The sequence below is a fragment of the Python bivittatus genome, unplaced genomic scaffold (genome assembly GCF_059951505.1).
Source record: "Python bivittatus isolate LINGU-HERP-01145 unplaced genomic scaffold, Pbiv_v1 ctg000700_np1212, whole genome shotgun sequence".
In the NCBI taxonomy this organism is placed as follows: domain Eukaryota; kingdom Metazoa; phylum Chordata; class Lepidosauria; order Squamata; family Pythonidae; genus Python; species Python bivittatus.
In genome coordinates this window covers 101,302,488-101,318,837 of record NW_028277098.1, presented here as the reverse complement: position 1 = coordinate 101,318,837, position 16,350 = coordinate 101,302,488, and the positions used below count along the sequence as shown (strand labels likewise).

Genomic DNA, 16,350 nt, shown 5'->3' with positions numbered 1-16,350 from the left:
GTTCAGTGCTGAAGGAAGTCAACTCTTAAGGGTACAGACAGAAGGCTTAAGAAAAAACTTTGTACCACCTCTTAGAGGTCTGCAGCGCTAAAAAGTTTTATTTTCTTGGAATAATGAAGTTTATTTTTCCTATTTTAATACAGCTCTTTGGTCTTGGCCATAGTGGACTTTGGAGTGTGACTGTTTGAGGTTGTGGACAGGTGTCTTTTATACTGATAACAAGGTCAAACAGGTGCCATTACTACAGGTAACAAGTGGAGGACAGAGGAGCCTCTTAAAGAAGTAGTTACAGGTCTGTGAGAGCCAGACATCTTGCTTGTTTGTAGGTGACCAAATACTTATTTTCCACCATGATTTGCAAATAAATTCTTTAAAAATCAGACAATGTGATTTTCTGGATTTTTTTTCTCATTTTTTTTCTCATTTTGTCTCTCATAGTTGAGGTATACCTATGATGAAAATTACAGGCCTCTCTCATCTTTTAAGTGGGAGAACGTGCACAATTGGTGGCTGACTAAATACTTTTTTGCCCCATTGTAAGAACTAGTTGTCTGGTTTATTTTATATGATCGTGTTTGATGCGAAAGAAAAAAATTCCTTGGAGTCGAGATCAGCTCCGCTTTTAGTGTGGAAAGGATCACAAAGACAGTGGGAACTATTTAGAAGAGGGAATTAATGATGCCTAATTTCACATCGTGTAAAAAAAAATCTGAAAAAGACAGGAACAACCTGCAGGGTGAGGGTCAGCAAATCCTCAGAAGAAGTTGCATCGCAATGAACAGTGTTGTTGTTGCATGGACCAGAGCCTGGGAGTTACGCTGTACCATTCAAGTGAACAGTGAGGGGTTCCTGTCTTTGGTGGCCATCACCTCAAGGGAACTGTTGAGGGAAGATGTCCTGTCAGAATTCTGGGTCCTCCAGCCAACCTTTCCTTTTTTCTTGAACTGGGGCCTGCCTGGAGCCATTACTTCTGCCATTGGGGGACCTCAGCTACATCCAGACTCCGTAGCCTTGTCCTTCTCTGTGACCCAGAGCTCACCTACCTCTTAGGACAGCACCAAGTGGAAGGTCCTGCTGGAGCGGAGCCTCCAAGGAGCTGTGTTGGATCTGGCAGGTCAGCTGCGGCCTCACGTCTCCTTGCCCGAGCAGCACTTGCACCGGGCTCTCCACTCGGTAGGACATGCAAAGATTGGCTTAAGTTTTATCTTTGGTTTCGATGTGGGTGTATGTGGGGGGTGTGGTGCATTGGGTGAATTTTAGCCTGTTGGGTTTGGTTAGGGTCCCCCGCAGGGTACAAACACCATGGTTTGAGGAACTCGGTTTAAGGTGAGGGGCGGATTTAGCTAACAAGATTCAGCGAAAGGCAGCCCTGGTTGCATTTACCCCCACGGTGACACCAAAACACAAACATGTGTTGTGTTGTCACAACACAAAATCCGTCTCTCTTCACCTGCATGGCGTTACAAGTCCAAAGAGGCAGAATTTGTTGTGTGATGTTGTGCGTTGTATGACCTGCCAATACCGGCGCTTCCTCTGGATCCAGGGGTGTCCTCAGAGAGGGGAGTCAAAAGTCAAGATGGCTGCCACAGCCCAGAGATGGGGCTCCAAGCGGCCTCATTTATCAAGACGTCTTAATTGTATTTTAATCGTTTGCCTTTTTTATACTGTTCTATTTTTAAAGAAGATCAGTTTCAGTTGTATTTCTGTACCTACTTAAAAAAAAATGGCACTGCATTGCATAGTTCTGTTTTTATTTCTGTAAGCTGCCTGAACTATTAATGGAGTGGGTGGCATCTCATAAAAAATGAACAAATACATCAAGCAAAGGACCAGCCATTTTTCCCAGCTTATTTTTTAAAATTAGCCTCCTCCAATCTGTGTAACGCTTTGCTGTCTCCACTTAGACTTAAGCCCCAGGATTTCACCAAGAATATTTCTATATGACTGTGGGTTTTAATATGGCCTGACGTGGCCCGTCCTTCACATAATGGCATTTTAGGTCTCCTTCCCGACCACTTTGTAAAGTTCAGCAGGTTACAAAATTTGCTTTGGTCTGCATTTTCAGAATGGGTTGCCTTTTCTGGCATTTGGGTCGATCCAAACTGCCAAAAAGCCCATAAAAGGTCTGAATTATGGTCTCAAAAAGTGAGCCATGACATTTTAAGCCAATTTAGTCCTTCTCACATTATGTTGGGGCTGCTGCTTCCTGGGTTGTGAAGTCTACCTGGCCCTTGAAATTGAGTTTTTTAGTGTGAATATGGCCATTATGTTTTTATAGTGGAAGGTAGAGTGCAAAAACAGCTTTCAAAACGTTGCAGGTTCAGTGCTGAAGGAAGTCAACTCTTAAGGGTACAGACAGAAGGCCTAAGAAACAACTTTGTACCACCTCTTAGAGGTCTGCAGCGCTAAAAAGGTTTATTTTCTTGGAATAATGAGGGTTATTTTTCCTATTTTAATACAGTGATCCTTCAAAAAATAACACCAGTAACCACAGGATGATGACCCACTTATCTAGGCTGATTCTCTGTCCCAGTCCAAAAAACTGCATCGACTCAGGATGAAAGTAAATGATCAAAGTTAGGCATTTGAGGCTGAAGAGATGACCTCTGAAATTATTATTTCTGCCCAGCAGCTCAAGAAATTTAGCTCAGCGTTCATGATTCGTCAGTCCAGGAGACTTCTCAGATGCATGAACCCTAAAGATGGGACCAAAAACTCCGATCACCAAAGAGTAAACAGCAAATCTCACACACTCACTTTTTCATTTTTCAAAGCTACAGGATCCTTACTCTTGATTTATGGTGGGGGAGACGAGGGTTTAAGTTTGCCTTCAGCCATTTCTCAACAAAAACCTTTGGACCAGCCATAGAGGCAGTTCTGGGCTCTTTTTCTGAGCAACCTACCTTAAGAGATTGCTACACGGTCAACATGAAACACGGGGAAGGAAGAAATCACATATGGTTTTACTTTAAACTTCCTATTTTAATCTGGGTTTATCTGAGGGATCCTTTCTCCTTTCTCTTAAGAGGGCTGATCAGATAGCTCAATTATTAATCTAATGTTTGCCCTTGGCATTAAATGGAATTTCCTATCATTCTACACATTTAGTTATCATCTGTTAGGTCCAAAAGTAATCAGCAGACGCACAGATTCTTTTCACCAGATAAAGGGAAATTAGAGTAACAGTTTTGCTGCTTCACGCTTGACAAGCAGGAGAAGAGACGCCTAGAATCTTAGGCTCTTAAATACATTTCCTGTGGTTTTTGTCTCTTGGCTCACATTATTTCTTGCTTCTTTAATCTCAGGTGGTTGAAACACTCTCCTAGTTGTAAGATGGTTTCATCCCATCAGCCTGGAGACTGATCAATACGAGCTGAAACTGGGGGCCTTGGAAGCCTTGTCTTCTAATCCCCTTTCCTATCACGATTTTACTGTTTTTCTTAACAGCAGTTTTTACATTCGCACTATATGCTAGATAAACTTTTGCTTAGTTTGGGGTTCATTCTTTATCATAGCAGGACGTCTGTCCCAAGCTGTTCTGTTAAGCCATAATGAGCTTTTCTTCTTCCTCCTGCTCCTGCTCCTGCTCCATTCCCCTCCCCTCCCCTCTCCTCCTCTTCCACCTCTTCTTCTTCCTCTCCTCCTCATCCTTTTTGTAGCATGGGTTGTGAATGCAACAAGGATGCTTGTTAACCCGACTTTACAGCTAACATGTTGTGTGAATGCTGATCATGTTTGGTTCCCTCCTGTCTGCTCAACCTTCCTTGCAAAAAATCCAGAGTGATTTGCAGATTGTGAAAAGGCCAGATTTTGCTTTTATAAAACAACATTAGCCAATGTCAATAAACAGGTTTTACCCTCCAAACATTAGCGGAACATTAGCCCGGTTTGGTACCATCCAGGGAACTAGTTGTGGGTTCCGGGGGCTGAGACTGACGGAAACTGTTGCCCAGTGAACCTGGAGTACACCAGGTTGTGATGGCCTCTACTTTATTCATATTCCCGAATCAACCAGCTTTTGGATTAAAAGAGAAAAGTAGATTTACCTTACAGAGTGGAGTCTTTACCTACAAGAAAGTAGGAGAAAACACATTAGCTGAAGGTCATTTTTTGAGGGGTCCCAAAAAATCCTGCCAAACTCATTCTTACAATAACAATAACAATACTGTGCCAGGGAAAGTAGAAGGATATCTCCATGAAGTGACTAGGGGGCACCTCATGTCCTTGGCTGATGTCAGGAAAAGCAACAGGGTTGGACATGGTTAGGACATGGATGGAACCACTCCACTTCCCCCAGGAAATCACACGGATGGAGGAGAGACTGGGAAGTCAAAAAATACCTTGGAAGAAGGCAGTGGCAAGCCACTTCCATACTTTCACCAAGAAAAGTACCTGAACATATCCATGAAGCCATCAGGAATTCAGGACAATGTGAGGAGACCTCATCGAGCCAGCTACCCACCCACTACATGCATGACAATGGAAAAGGTCCTAACCATATAAATCATGTCAGCAGGTTTAGAGACACCACATGAAGACCCCAGTGCATGAAGATGCCTTCAGTGCATCCATCCATCCCATGGGTGGTCACCATGGGATGGCCATGTTTCTTAGCAGAACCTGAAACAACGAAGATCAGCAAATAGAGATTTTGGACTTCCGGTGGAGGAAGGATGGCGGAAGGTTAGTTCCGGCTGGAGCCTTGCTGAAGCCGAAATTATAAGCGTGGTAGAATTTTTTCCGAGACACGAAGCAAACTCCAGGCAGGGAGAAGCCTTGAACTGTACCTCTTCTCTTCCGGATGGCTATAGCTTATCGAACGTTCGTCGGATGCGACCGGACAGTGAGCGACAAGCTGGGAAGTGGGTGGAACAGCTTGTCGGAGACGTGTTTAAAGCCTCCTTAAAGAGACACTACTTCCGGCCCCCCCACTTCTAAAATCACCTTTGTTGTTTATTATTCAAAGAATGTAAGGAGGCTATCCCCATTACAGAAATACTTCTTCTCTTGCCGGGCTTTTAATTTTTTGGGGGGGATTTCTAAGTGCATTATACTGGATTGGAAAGATTGAAATAGGAGCACGCAACTCAGAAGCTTTAAAATGCTGTAGAAAGTTTTGTATATTTTCAGGAGATGATGTTTCTATGTACACCTTACCTTTGTTCTTGAAAAGGAAGATTTTTATATAAGTGGTTTTCTGTGGAGTTGAAGCGGTTTATTTTTAGACGCTGTGGGAAAGTTTTGGTCTGCCGATTTTCCTAAGCTGTGATTTTCTCTTGACTTCCTCCCCCTCTGCTTTGTTTCTAGTTGTGGATATCTGGTTACATTTGATTATTGGGAATACTATCTTGGACCACAAGAGGGAGCGAAAGTATTTTATTTGGACTACTGGATTATTGAAAGGAAGGAATAGCCTTTTCCTCTCACCTTCCAAGTAAGGGGGGAAAAAAAAGAAATAAAGATAATGGCCATCAGAAAGTTAACAAGATGTGGCTCTGGTGAGGTTGATTGGATAAAAGGTATGTTTGAAGAATATACTTTAAAAACAACACAAATGATCACCCAAAGTGTTACTCAAGCACTTGATTTAAAGTTTTTTGAACTTGAAAAAAAGTTAGATCAAAAAATTGATCAGGAAATTGAAATAATGGAGAAGAAATTAGAAGGAGGGACTAAAAATCTTAATGATAGAGTTGACTTGCTGGAAAATGAAAAGGAAAAATTGCTGGACAAAATTGCATTATTGGAGTCGAGAGATAAAGGGTTTTATCTGAGGCTTTGGGGAATCCCTGAAGTTAAAGAAGAAAACTTAACAGATATGATTACATGTGCCATGGAGGAACTAACTGACTGGGAAGAAGATAAAATGTCAGACGAGATAGAAAAAGTTTTTCGTATAGACTCCAGATATGCAATTGTACATGGTAAACCAAGAGATGTGCTGGTACAGTTTTCTAGGAGAAACACAAGGGATTTGGTTTTGGAGGCGCACTTTGACTCTAAACTTAACATTGAGAGTATGGATATAATGGTCCTCAAAGAAATAGCAGTAAGGATTTTAAGGAAGAGAAAAAAATATGCATTTCCGACAAATGTTTTGAAAAAAAACAAAATTCCCTGTCGTTGGGAAAAACTGGAAGGGATACGTTTTTCCTACCACCAACAAAGATTGAAATTAACTTTGATTTCTAAGGCTAAGGACTTTTTAGCTAGATTTGGAACCAACTTGGAACAGGTTACATCTGGAATTAAGCAAACGGATGTGGTTACATACGGGGAAGAGACAGCTGTCATTCCTCAAGACTGTGGTGAATCGTCTGCATAAAGATGGCTTTGAAATGTCTTACATGGATTATAAATGGGGCAAATGCTCCACAGAAAAGAAAAAAGGTCTTTCACTATTAGAATAAATTGAAATATGATGTACAGTGGTACCTCGAGTTACTAATTTAATCCGTTCCGTGACTCTGGTTGCAACTCGAATTGGTCGCAACACGAGGCAAATTTTCCCATAAGGTTCAATGTAATTACGGTTAATCCGTTCCGGCGTTCACGGACCACGCATCAGGGGCAGAAAAACAGCCCCGGACAACGTGACAGGGCGGAAAAACGGCCGCGGACCACGTGGCATGGGCGGAAATATGGCCGCGGACCACGTGGCACGGGCGGAAATATGGCCGCAGACCACGTGGCACGGGCGGAAATATGGCCGCGGACCAGGTGGCATGGGCGGAAAATGGCCGCGGACCACATGGCAAGGGTGGAAAAATGGCCGCGGACCACATGGAACGGGGATAAAATGGCCGCGGACCACGTGTCACGGGAGGGAAAATGGCCACGGATCCGGTTCATATCTCGAGGAGGTTCGCAACATGAGGTAAATTTTTGGGGCTGGAGCTGGTCGTATCTCGAAAAATTCATAAGGAGGGGCGTTCGTAACTAGAGGTACCACTGTAATTTGTTTGCAAGAAACACATGTAAAGAAGAAAGATAAAAAAATTTGATAAATAAGAATTTGTGACAGGAATGTTGTTCAGCCAATTTGAAGAAAATAAATGGAATTCGAGTATATGTTAAAAATTACTTGAAACCACGTTTATTGTTAACAGATGATTAACCATCTGGTGATGTCCACATGTAGAGTCCTCTCTTGTGTTGTTGGAAAAGAGTGTTTGCTATGACCAGCTTGTTCTCTTGACAGACGTCTATTATCCTTTGCCCTGCTTCATTTTGTACTCCAAAGCCACACTTGCCTGTTATTCTGATTATTCCTTGACTACCTACTTCAGCATTCCAATCCCCTATGATGAAAAGGACATCTTTTTTTGGTGCTAGTTCTAGAAGGTTGTGTAGGTCTACTTCAGCTTCTTCGGCTTCAGTGGCTGGGGCATAGACTTGGATTACTGTGATGTTGGATGGTTTGCCTTGGATTCACACTGAGTTCATTCTGTCGTTTTTGAAGTTGTACCCCATTACTGCCTTTCCCACTCTCTTATTGACTATGAGTGCTACTCCATTTCTTCTAAGAGTTTCTTGCCCACAGTAGTAGATATAATGGTCACCTGAATTAAATTCACCCATTCCCGTCCATTTCAATTCACTGATTCCCAGGATGTCGATGTTCAATCTTGTCATCTCATGTTGGACCTCATCCAGCTTGCCTTGGTTCATAGGTCTTACATTCCAGGTTCCTATACAATATTGTTCTTTATAGCATCGGACCTTCTTTTCGCTTCCAGATACATCCATAGCTGAACATCCTTTCGGCTTTGGCCCAGCCGCTTCACTCTTTCTGGAGCTACTTGGAATCGCCCTCCACTCTTCCCCAGTAGCATATTGGACACCTCCCAACCTGAGGGGCTCATCGTCCGGCATCACATCTTTTAGACTTTTGACATTGTCCATGGGGTTTTCATGGCAAGGATACCGGAGTGGGTTGCCATTTCCTTCTCCAGTGGAACACATTTTGTCAGAACTCTCTATCGTGACCTGTCCGTCTTGGGTGGCCCTGCACGGCATAGCTCATGGCTTCACTGAGTTACGCAAGCCCCTTTGCCACGACCAGGCAGCGATGCATGAAGGGGTTACAATATCATAATGAATGTCGAACGGCTCTTACTTTTTTGGATGCAGAGAAAGCTTTTGATAATTTGAATTGGGTGATTAGGTTTAAAGTTTTGGAAAGTATGGACTTTGGAGAACATTTTATACAGGGAATAAAGTCAATTTATACGCCTCAGAAGGCTACTATTATTCTGAATGAGGAATTAACTGAATCATGCCATATACAGAAAGGAACAAGACAAGCTTGCCCTTTTTCGCCTCTGCTCTTTATTTTGGTGCTCAAAGTTCTTAATAGAGACATTAGAAGGGATGGACAAATAAACGGCTTAAAGATTAAACAAGAGGTTTTTAAACTGAGGGCTTTGGCTGATGATTTAGTTTTGCTATTACTAGACCCTCTGGTATCTGCTGAGCACTTGACAAAGAACCTGAAGGAATTTGGCTCACTGGCGGGTTTAAAAATAAACAGAAACCAAAAATGTTAATTAAAAACATGACCCTGCCTGATCAGGATTTGTTGATGAGGGAGACGGGTTTCCGGGCTGAAAAAATGGTGAGATGTTTGGGGGTGATTCTATCTACTAAAAATAGTGTGTTGTTCCAGAATAACGATGGCAAAATTTGGAATGAAATGAAAAAAGATTTGGTAACATGGGAAAAATTACAATTGTCTCTCATGGGGAGAATTTCAGTGATGAAAATGAATGTTTTGCCTGGGATGTTATTTCTTTTTCAGACTATACCAGTTTTGACTACAGATCTACCATTTAAAAAGTGGCAGAGAGATATATCTAATTTTATTTGGCAAGGCAAAAAACCGAGAATTAAATATAAATTGTTACAAGATGCTAAGGAACGAGGAGGCTTGGGTCTGCCTAACTTAAAACTGTATTTTGATGCTTGTTGTTCGCTTTGGATGAAGGAGTGGATAACCGTGGAGAATAAAGAATTATTACTACTTGAAGGTCATGAATTAAGATTCGGGTGGCATGCCTGTTTGTGGTATGATAAAGTTAAAGTTAGTAAGGATTTTAAGAACCGTTATATGAGGAATGCCTTACTGCGGATATGGAATAAATATAAGGTAAGACTGTCTCCTAATGTATCTTTGTGGTTGTTACCTCAGGAAGCATTTACTAGAAGAGAAAATGTGGGAGAAATGAAGTGGTTAAAATAGAAAGATTTATTAAATTTTGAGGAGGGTGAATCAGGTTTTAAAAGAAGAGGACAGTTAGAAGGTTTTATATGTCACTGGTTTACTCATATGCAATTCTTTGAACATTTTAAGTTTTAAATGGATAAAAAGAATTATAGATTTGTGAATGAAATATCTTATTGTGAGACTCAACTCGGTATAAATGATGAGCATGTTATTGCTAAAATGTGTAAGATGTTGTTACAGATGAACGTAGAAGATGAACAAGTCAAGGAACGTATGATTAAATGGGCTAAAAACTTTGAGTACAGTATCATGTTGGAACAATGGGAAAATATGTGGAACGAAGGTTTGAAATTTACGTTCAATTATAATTTGAAAGAGAATTTTTATAAAATGATGTATTAGTTTTATTATGTCTTAATAAAAGTCTTGATAAAAAAAAAAGCAAATACAGATTTTTACCTTTGCCGTGTCTTGAGTAGACGAGGTAGGTAACCACAATCACCAAACAACCAGGAGTGCACTAACCACCACAGCAACGATTAGAATGGTTGGTTCTGCAGAAAGATCACATGGGTTCAGGTTAGGGTAGAGAAGAGCTGTCCTCTAAGTCGGCCAGCATTTATTTATGAAATGCATTTGTTGAAATATATAGACCACACCCGTCCATCACAACTCTGGTCAGCTCACAGAATAAAAGAAGAGAAATATCCAAAGCGGCTTGGTGGAATAAAACCGAAACGAATGCTGTCCTCAGGGGTTTCGCCAAGGAGGCTCAAGAAAGTCTAGATGGCAGCCACAAATGTCCAATTGCGAAACGTCCCCCTTCACGGGCCACTACCTTGACTTCTTTTGACATCGCCTCTGACTATATTGATTTTAAGAGTACTGTAAACAACAGATTATCAGGCCACCAGAAGAAGAACCACAGAAATAGAAGATCAGTGAAACCCAACAGAACCTGTTCCGATTTGGCCCTTGGAACACCCCGTGGCCTGTTTCCCCACATTTTCACGTACTTGCATGTCACCTGTAGCACAAACTTGAGTTTTATAAAGAAGAATGAATCAGGGAAAGACCTCCAGATTTCTCTCTGAAAGGAAGGAAGAGGGATAAAGAAAACACAAGAGACTGTGTTTCACAGTCTCAGGATAGAGTTCCATGGAAATGACCTTGGGGAAGGAATTTGACAGTTAGCAAAACATGATTTAAACCCAAGGAAGAGAAGAGAACATTAGAAAGAAACTCAGGTTAGCTCCATCTTAACTCTCTGGAGCTTAAGAGGGAGGGAGAGATGGAAAATGCTCTCAAGCTCTCAAGGGTCTGTTACTCTAGCTCAGTGTTTTTCAATCTGGGCGACTTAACTCCACACCTCTTAAAGTTGCCCATGTTGAGAAACACCGCTCTAGCCTATCTCAGAAAAGCAGAGTTCCAGTACTACTTGTAGAGTCTGTTTTCTGACTCGGCTGACCCTGAAAGGTTTGAGAGTGTTCTCCTTCCCTCCCTCTTATTTTTCAGAATATTTAAGGGGAGCTAGTCTGTATTCCTTTCTACGGTTTTCTTCCTGTTTTGCTAACTGTTTTCACATAGTTTCTTCAAGGTCATCTCTGTGGGTCTCCACATTCACCTGTGCCAAGGCAGGACCTCTTGCCCTGGTCCTAGATCTTCTGCACACAGCACCTGGGCTGAATCCTGGAGCAACAGAACCCTCACTACAGTATTTTAGAGCAATCTAAGAGATGCATGTTGTCGTCAAATCAAGAAAAGACCAAAAGATCAAAGAGGAATGAAGCAGATAAGAGGTGCGGGGGTAAAAAAAAACTCTGAAGAATTATTCTAAAAGTCCATACTTACTTGTTGGACTCCCTTCGAAACTTCTGTTGTATTCAGGTGGCATCTCGATGAACAGTGTCGTTGTTCCACTGTGCGCAGGCTGGGAGTTATGCTGAGCCACGCAAGTGATCTTTGAGCCATTTCTATCTTTCGTGGCCATCACCACCAGGGAAGCCGCAAGGGAATATGTCCCATCAGAATTCAGGGTGATCGGGTCAACCTTTCCTTTTTTCCTTGGGATATCACTCCAAAACAACTCGATTTTGGCATCATCAGGATAAAAATATTCCATGCGGCAATAGACCAGCCCAGTGGTATTCAGCCAGAAAGGGTAAAGTGGGCTTTCAAAGACCCATGTGGGGCTAACTGAGCAAAGAGAGACAAAGAGATCAGTCAGAAGAGCTTCCAACTCATGGCTCCTACGTGCGGAAGGGGCTGGAAGACCAACTGGGCCTGGCCTGGGACTGCAGCATTGGGAAAATAAGTGAGTTCACCCGTTTGGAACTCTACTGTGCTTGACCCAAGTGCCCGAGAAAGATCCTGGCTGCTTTCCTAAAGGGCTGCTCCCCACAACATCAGCCCTGTGAGGCCCCTTGTGCTGAGAAAGAATGGCTGGTCTAGGTGGGCTTCCATGACTGTGGGGGCTAGAAGTGGGGCCTGGCTGGAGCCATTCCTCTGCCATCAGGGGACCTCGGCCACGTCCAGAATCCGTGGCCTTGTCCTTCTCCGCAACCAGAGCTCACCTACCTCTTAGGATATCACCAACTGGAAAGTCCTGCTGGAGGGGAGCCTCCAAGGAGCTGTGCTGGATCTGGCAGGTCAGCTGTGACCTCACATCTCCTCTCCCGAGCAGCACTTCCACCGTGCTCTCCACTCGGTACGAGATGTTCTGCTGTTCACCAGAATCCAGAATCTTGGTCTGGGCCTCCTCTATTTCCTTCCCATCCTTCAACCAGGTGACTGTGATCTCTCGGGGGGAGAATCCCTCTGAGGAGCAGTTGAAAGAGGCCCGAGACCCTGCCTCGATTCTGCCTGGAGGGCCACGGAGCAAAGGCTGGGATGGCCTGGCTGAGAGAGGAAGGAGGGAGACATCAACTGACGGTCCCTCATAGACCATACCGGAGTCTCCAAGACTGCTTTTGGTCAGAGAGACTCAGCTTTAACCAGGGAATTTGCCCCAAACATGTGATTTACTCCCACGTCTCTCTCGATTGACTGGGGTGGATGTTCCTCCATCCCTGGAAATCAAGTTGGGGTGCCACCTACCAATCATAGAGACCACGGTGCCTTTCCCCGAAGCCAGCTGTCTCTCTGGGTTCCCTGTCGTGACCTTCACGCAGTAGTAGGTCCCAGCATCTTCAGGGAGGATGTTTTGGATGGAGATGCTGAAGTCTGTGCTTGAACCTGGGAAGACCCTCACCCCCCGGTTCGGAGCTCCTTCTTTATCACTGTAAATGGGAGGTTGGCTTCTGTCCAGGCCTTTGTACCACCGCACTGCTCCTGGTGGATTCTCCCCAGTCAGGGTACACGTCAGATTGAGGGTCTCTCCGGCTGTCACTGACAGGGATTCCGGACGTTGCGTTATCTCCACGTTCTGTCCTCCAACAACTGAAACAGAAAGAGACACTTCTATACTAGGTTTTCTCTAGAAAGTGGTCACTGCTCTTCTTGAGACAGAAGAATGGGTGGTGCCCCTTTAGAGAACAGAATTACTTGCATTTCCTGAATGCAAACCATTTGAAAGTTAGCCCATCTGAGGTACATTAATTCAAAAACTGTTGCGTTACGACACACCGTTTAGCCCAGGTGAATGTTACAGGCAGGAGAGTTTTACTGGTATACAGGCGGTATGTTAGTTTTACATTTCATTTGCTTTTATTCACCTTGTACCTGTTTAGCGTGTTTTACTGTAAGCGATGTCGAGAGCTTCAGCTACTGGGCAGTTTAAAAATGTTAGTAAATGAACAAAATAAATAATAATAGGAACGCTTTAGTTATGTTTTTTTTCCGCTTAAGGGCCTAAGCCATAAGCAATAGCTGATTATCTTGGATCAATTGCTGCAAGTCCTGGGGATCCATGACTCTCTGCCTGGAGGGCAGTGGGAGTGAAATCTGCTGGGAGACCAGTGGGCTTCGTTGGGCAGTCGGTGGGCCACGGGGAGAACAGGATGCTGGACGAGATGGGCTGGGGGAGCAGGTGCTCCATCAGGGCCCGGTTTATGTTCTGGTCTCCCTTCCTTCACCGCTTCCCAAGACCACATGGAGCACTTTCTGGAGACAGCCCCCAAGCCGTCTTTCCTAAAGCAAAGGCCAGGTGGGAATGTGCTATATATCTGTTTCAGTTTCCGATATGGAGATAGAGACACAGATAGAGATCGATATAGAGATGTAGTTAGATATATAGATATACATATTTAATTAATTAATTAAAGTAATTTATATGGCTGCCCAACTCACTCACGGTGATATAGATATGGAGATGGAGATTTCACATTTGGGAAAGGTGCAAAAAACCTCCCCAAAACCAGAGACCCAAATTTTAAAGGGTGGGGGGGAGAATACTTCCGCCATGCACCAAAGCTACCACTTGGATAGAGGCTAAAGAGAGACATGTTGGCATGGAAGAACATCATGCATGTTCCAGTGATGTTTCCCTCCCCCCCCCCCCCCCGTCACAAGGCAAATATTTGGGTCACCCACTGAGTCTCAACGAGGGAAGTTTTGATGCCGGTAAAGAGAAGGACTTTGTTAGGTGCTGCAGAGTTCAAGGCGAGAATTGCCCCCCTCAGCCCAGGGAACAGCCCCTCAGCCATTTCCAGAGGGGGAATGAGCAACATCTGCTGATGATCCTGCTGTCCTGCCCGGTGCCCCCCGCCTGGCCCCTGCCTATGACTGTCCTCTGGCAAAGCTGCGGGGTCCAGCCGGGGGGATGGACTGGAAGAAAACGGATGTTTAATCTCTTACTTTGCCTTCAGCACTTCCTGCCTTGCCAGTCCAGCACCGAGGGGCTCCGTTGGTGGGCTGTGGTGAAGCCCTCCCTTGGCTTTAAGCTGGCCCGGACAGCCCTGGGCCGTCCACAAGGTTTCAGTGCTCTTCTGAATGAACTAGATCTGCACTTAAGGACCAAGTGCTCTCTCTCGAGGCAGAGCTTGGTCCTCTGCAGCCAAGAAGGACGCCTGCTTCTGCCGGTGGTGCGTTGCTGGATCGGCCACCGGCCGGTCACCATCTCAAGCTGTCTGCTGCTTCTGCCAAGAAGGATTTCTTGAGGTTTCACCATCTCCCATCCTCGGGGCTCGACTCTGTTCCTCCACACATTCACATTGTTAGAGTATACTCTGAAGTAAAATTTTATTTTAGTGTGAAGTCACTAGCTCTGGGTAATAAGTACTCACACCTGTGGGGTGCGGTGGGTGCATGACAGAGCAAGGTGCGGACTGATGTTGTACGGTAAATAAGGTCTGTTGCTAAGATAGCCTGAAGGCTGTTTCTCTGGCACCCGGAACGCCACAACGCCATATATGCGTAACCCCGACCTGCTTGTTTTCAGTTCCCTGTTTATAAAAGAAACTCTCCAATTAAGGAGAGGGTGGGGCTGCTTTAACCCTCCTTCTCAGCTAGCCGCAAAATGCTGGATCCCAGGAAGAAAACATCACTCCAGGTGGTGAATGACTTCCAGGGTCCCCACTCCAAGGACTGCATCAAACCAGGTGGCCCAGTTGATCTCCAGAACCTCAGAGCTCCGATGCTCTTCTCCTTTGTTCTCCTACCACCTGGGGTGGGAGGCAATGGGAGAAATCTCCTCCTCCCCAAATTCAGCATCTGGGACTGACCTTTGCTGGGAAATCTGCTCGTCTCACTGTTCAGAGCAGCACGGCAGGTTTTAAGCAGCCTTAAATCTTGCAGGATTTTATTCCAGCTGTAAATCTGAGAATGGACCCTGCCTGATTTCAAATGCCAACACTCACCCAAATCCCGCAGAAGGAGGAGATACAGCAGCTGAAGCGGATCAGGGGTTCCCAAGAAGGACCTCAAGATAGCCATGCTGATAGCGGCAGGAGAAATGTCTGCAGTTAATTCGTGTCTTGCCCCCACTATATCTTTCCTTCAGCAGAAGAAGCAAAAGAGGAAGTCTCCTTTCCTTCTTCTAAACTTGGGCAATTTCCAGAAATCATCTCTAATTTCTTTTTATTTTTCATTTATATTTCATATTTGTCATCACCTATCTCACTGTGGGGAGACTCTGGGCAATCATCAATATTCAACAATAAAAATCAATAAAAATCAACAGAATTCAGTATTCTAATTCAAAATTAGAAGCTCTGGGCCAGCTGATTCCTGATGTCCTCCCAGCCGTTCCCAAGATGTGCGGTATGTATGTGTGGGAGAGAGAGAGAAGAGAATGTAGTTTTGGGGGATGCTAACAAAAGGTCACTTTGGGAAAGAAGCTACTGAAGGAAAAGCTAGATAGAGACCGGATTCTCACAGTACACTAAACCACATGAAAACTAATCAGGCTTAAAATTAAAGCAGCTTCACATCCATTGGACATACTTGCAGAAGAGTGGAAGATGGTTGGACCACACGGCCGTGTTCCTGGAGGCCCTCTGTGAATTGGGGCGTGGGGAGGCCCACCATGGGCAGCCTGCCTGTCCTCCACAAATCTGGAGCCAGGCACGGCTGCGGCACTCACACACAGGTCCCCAGACCCAGAAGCCAAATAAACTTTCCCACAGCTTTTTCACGCTGACCTTTCACAACCACTAGAGTCCCCCAACTTCACCCCAAGGGAACGGGACGGACAACGACCAGCCACTTTCACCCACTCTGAGGCTGCCTTAGATGGCGTAGGAGGAAGAGAGAAAAGGCTAGTGAACACCGAGGCAGCCAAGGGAGACCGAAGCCGGCCTCACTGCTGGCTGGGGGATGAGATGGAGGCCACCCCAAAGGGAGATGGCGAAGAAGAAGACCAGGCCAGGCCAGGAGCTTGGGTGAGGTGCAGGTGCGGGCAGCCCTTAAACAAAGCGTCGCCAGAAGCCCTGAAGCCGCCATCCAGAATGCAAGGAACAGGTGTCAACGTGCACGTTTCCTCGGTCCATCCCACGGCCCACACCAAGCCAGGGACCACCGTTGGCCCTCCCAAAGCTCAGTGCTCTGGTGCCCTTCCCGGCCGCTCCTGCCTGTTCACCTGGCCCTTCGGAGGGGGCAATGGGAGACACCTTTCCCCCAAGGGTCCAAAATCCAGGGCTGGCCCTTGCTGGGGCACCTGCTAATTCCCGTTCGCAGCAGCGGGCGCG

The 16,350-nt window shown here is 44.9% G+C and overlaps 1 protein-coding gene across 1 annotated transcript; it reads right to left on the bottom strand.

Moving 5' to 3' along the window:
- Positions 1 to 2,211: 2,211 nt before the first annotated feature.
- On the bottom strand, positions 2,212 to 15,143 carry LOC148214292 (signal-regulatory protein beta-1-like). The gene is made up of 7 exons (XM_088153378.1): positions 15,022 to 15,143; positions 12,323 to 12,664; positions 11,804 to 12,124; positions 11,078 to 11,422; positions 9,686 to 9,780; positions 4,047 to 4,067; positions 2,212 to 2,696 (listed from the first exon to the last, which is right to left on the bottom strand). The coding sequence occupies exons 1-5, from the start codon at positions 15,095 to 15,097 to the stop codon at positions 9,725 to 9,727; spliced, it is 1,140 nt and encodes a 379-aa protein (XP_088009504.1). The 5' UTR covers positions 15,098 to 15,143; the 3' UTR covers positions 2,212 to 2,696; positions 4,047 to 4,067; positions 9,686 to 9,724.
- Between the last annotated feature and the right edge of the window lie 1,207 nt (positions 15,144 to 16,350).